This window comes from Bufo gargarizans, chromosome 11, assembly GCF_014858855.1.
Source record: "Bufo gargarizans isolate SCDJY-AF-19 chromosome 11, ASM1485885v1, whole genome shotgun sequence".
Taxonomy (NCBI): domain Eukaryota; kingdom Metazoa; phylum Chordata; class Amphibia; order Anura; family Bufonidae; genus Bufo; species Bufo gargarizans.
This window is the reverse complement of record NC_058090.1, coordinates 4,457,327-4,461,440: the sequence shown is the minus strand read 5'-3', so window position 1 is coordinate 4,461,440 and position 4,114 is coordinate 4,457,327. Positions and strand designations below refer to the sequence as shown.

Here is a 4,114-nt window from a genome sequence, read left to right as displayed (position 1 = left end):
GTTACATCCAAATGCGGGAAGGGGTTAAAAAGAAAAAATTGTTTTGACATGGGACAAAAAGAAAAAGCAACCTAAGGCCTTGAACCCTTGCTTTTTACTTGGATGCCACATAGGCTGTCAAGAAGCTGGCCATAGCATAGTGTTATTCAATGTATTGTGTCCCTTTGTGTCACAGCGCCATCTATTGGATTCATAGTCTTATGCCAGCCACTCTGCACACTAGCATCATTTTCCACTCAGCGCCATCTATTGGATTCATAGTCTTATGTCATTCACTCTGCACACTAGCATCATTTTCCTCACAGCGCCATCTATTGGATTCATAGTCTGATGCCAGTCACTCTGCACACTAGCATCATTTTCCTCTCAGCGCCATCTATTGGATTCATAGTCTTATGCCAGTCACTCTGCACACTAGCATCATTTTCCTCTCAGCGCCATCTATTGGATTCATAGTCTTATGCCAGTCACTCTGCACACTAGCATCATTTACCTCTCAGCGCCATCTATTGGATTCATAGTCTTATGCCAGTCACTCTGCACACTAGCATCATTTTCCTCTCAGCGCCATCTATTGGAATTCTAAACGCGTTCTGATCTGTAGCGGTGTGTGACCTATTAGAATTGTATAGAAGCAGAGCGCCCTCCTTTGGACAGTCACTGTCTGTTCAGTCTCCTTTCACATATTAACCCAGGCCCACTACTGCTCAGTTGTATGAATCTGAATTTTGGACAATGTTAAAATTAAAATGTTATATGGCAAGTGGCATTTTTCATTCTGATTTGAATTCTGGCAGTGAAAATGTCTACAAGAGATGAAACTGAAATCTCAGATTACCTTTTTTAAGTTGTATTTTAGGTTTTTCATTTGATTTATAATTTTGATTGGAAAATAGCACTATGGGGACATGATAATTCATTGACAAAGTTGAAATTTAAAAAGCCAAAGGCTATTTAATTTTACATTTATTTTTGCCACATATTACACATTTTACTTTTCATTTTGGCAGGCATTTTGCAGACATGGGTTGTAAATGAAATGTCAAATTGGGATTTGAATTAAAATTTCATGTTTTTCGTTATCATTTTATTTTTGGCAGGTTTCACCTCCCACCATAGATATCTTTATAGAACCTCCCCATACACACAATGCAGCATGAAGGGGCTCGGTGAAGGCGGCAGTGAAGGTGTGTAAGTGTCTGATGGGGTCACACAGCTCATAAAAGGACAGCTGCCCGGCCTCATAGTCCAGACATATCCTGAATCTATCACTGGAGATCTTGTGAGGTAACCGGATATCTTTACCGTCATGTCTCACTGAATACTGATTATAACACCTCCACAAACTCCAGGACTTGGTATTATCTCCAATGTATGACTGACGCCCCCTCCTGTCTATACCGGGATAACACATCCCCACCCTCCAACTCCCAGATCTACTAATCTCCACATCCCAGTAATGTCGCCCTGAGGTAAATCCCCTGCTGCTCATCACCTGATTATACTGGAATCTCTCTGCTGTTTCTGGACGATTCTGATTATTTTGTGTCCAGGTTGCAGTTTTCAGGTCGTCTGATATAATAATGTCATTAGCAGCTGTGTTTACATCCAGTAAGATGTCTGCAGGACCCTCCACATAGATCCCTCTCCTTATATCTGTTATTATGTCACATAATGTATGTAATTTGTCTGAGATCACAGTCACATCCAGATAACCTACATCATGGAGACATCTATTTATGTCTTCATCACCTCCTTCCTCCTCAGGATCACACAAGTCACCTCTGTCTGGTTCCTGTAAGACAGTCAGTGGATCAGTCATGTTACACAGCTCCTCAATGTGTCTCATCCTCCCGGACAGCTCGTCCTTCTTTATTTCCAGCTTCTGGATCCGAGAAGAGAATGAGAGTGATTCTTCCTTTTCCTGCCTGGAGATCTCACTCAGGACCCTCTTCTTCAGGTCGTCCAGTCGTCTCCTGATGTCTGTAAACAGGGCAGTGATCCTCTCTGCTTCTCCAGATGCTTTTTCTTGAGCTTTTCTCCTGCGTTCCTCCAGGTTCTGGACTCTTTCCTCAGTTTCCTCTCTCTTTCTGGTCAGTTTCTGGAGAATATTTCTCAGTTTCCCTTTCCTCTTCTCAGACGCCTCATCCAGCACCATCACCTGGTGTCCCTTATGTTCTCCAGCCAAACTGCAGGACACACAGATACAAGCAGAGTCCTCAGTGCAGTAATACTCCAGGATCTTCTTATGGACAGAACATTTCCTCTTCTCCAGGGAAGTGCTGGGGTCAGATAAGACGTGTTCTGGTGACTTGCTGTGAACTCTCAGGTGTTTCTCACACAGAGAAGCCTCACAGTGTAGACAGGATTTAACAGCAGGTACAGGAGAGTCCACACAGTAAGTGCAGCAGATCCCGGTTTCCGTCTCTTTATGTTGAGTAACCAATAAATTCTCCATAATGTTACGCAGAGCTAAGTTCCTCATCAGTGCAGGCCGCTCCTGAAACTCTTCTCTGCATTCAGGACAGGTATAAACCCCAGACTCGTCCTGTGTATCCAGTACACGATCAATACAGACCCGGCAGAAGTTGTGTCCACATCTCAGCATTACAGGATCTGTATAGGTCTGCAGACAGATGGAGCAGTCCAGCTCAGCTCTCAGATCAGCAGACGCCATGGCTGACAGAGGACGACAGAAACGAAACTGAAGTTCTCTGAGGTTCAAAATCCAGAGGTCGGGTTTACACATGTGTGCACATAGGGTGCGGCTGACAGAGGAAGACAGAAACGAAACTGCAGTTCTCCACAGGGCGGGTTTATACTTGTGTGCACAGGATGGGGCCGAACAGCACAAGATCAGTCACTAATAAAGGGGCTTTCATGTATCCATAAACATACCGGACAGCGTCACACTGTAAGGGGCACGCTCCCACATGTATCCATAAACATACCGGACAGCGTCACACTGTAAGGGACACGCTCCCACATGTATCCATAAACATACCTGACACAGTCACACTGTAAGGGGCACGCTCCCAAATGTATCCATAAACATACCTGACACAGTCACACTGTAAGGGGCACGCTCCCACATGTATCCATGAACATACCTGACACAGTCACACTGTAAGGGGCACGCTCCCACATGTATCCATAAACATACCTGAAATCACAACACTATAAGGGGCACGCTCCCACATGTATCCATAAACATACCGGACGCCGTCACACTGTAAGGAGCACGCTCCCACATGTATCCATAAACATACCTGACACAGTCACACTGTAAGGGGCACGCTCCCACATGTATCCATAAACATACCTGACACAGTCACACTGTAAGGGGCACGCTCCCACATGTATCCATAAACATACCTGACACAGTCACACTGTAAGGGGCACGCTCCCACATGTATCCATAAACATACCTGAAATCACAACACTATAAGGGGCACGCTCCCACATGTATCCATAAACATACCGGACAGCATCACACTGTAAGGGGCACGCTCCCACATGTATCCATAAACATACCTGAAATCACAACACTATAAGGGGCACGCTCCCACATGTATCCATAAACATACCTGACACAGTCACACTGTAAGGGGCACGCTCCCAAATGTATCCATAAACATACCGGACACTGTCACACTATAAGGGACATGCTCCCACATGTATCCATAAACATACCGGACACCGTCACACTGTAAGGGGCACGCTCCCACATGTATCCATAAACATACCTGACACAGTCACACTGTAAGGGGCACGCTCCCACATGTATCCATGAACATACCTGACACAGTCACACTGTAAGGGGCACGCTCCCACATGTATCCATAAACATACCTGACACAGTCACACTGTAAGGGGCACGCTCCCACATGTATCCATGAACATACCTGACACAGTCACACTGTAAGGGGCACGCTCCCACATGTATCCATAAACATACCTGAAATCACAACACTATAAGGGGCACGCTCCCACATGTATCCATAAACATACCGGACAGCATCACACTGTAAGGGGCACGCTCCCACATGTATCCATAAACATACCTGAAATCACAACACTATAAGGGGCACGCTCCCACATGTATCCATAAACA

General features: G+C 45.2%; 1 protein-coding gene across 1 annotated transcript; it reads right to left on the bottom strand.

The window, feature by feature from the left end:
• Positions 1-285: 285 nt before the first annotated feature.
• Positions 286-2,737, bottom strand: LOC122921692 (E3 ubiquitin/ISG15 ligase TRIM25-like). Its single transcript, XM_044271862.1, has one exon. It carries the CDS (start codon positions 2,675-2,677, stop codon positions 1,088-1,090), a length of 1,590 nt encoding a protein of 529 aa, XP_044127797.1. The 5' UTR covers positions 2,678-2,737; the 3' UTR covers positions 286-1,087.
• Between the last annotated feature and the right edge of the window lie 1,377 nt (positions 2,738-4,114).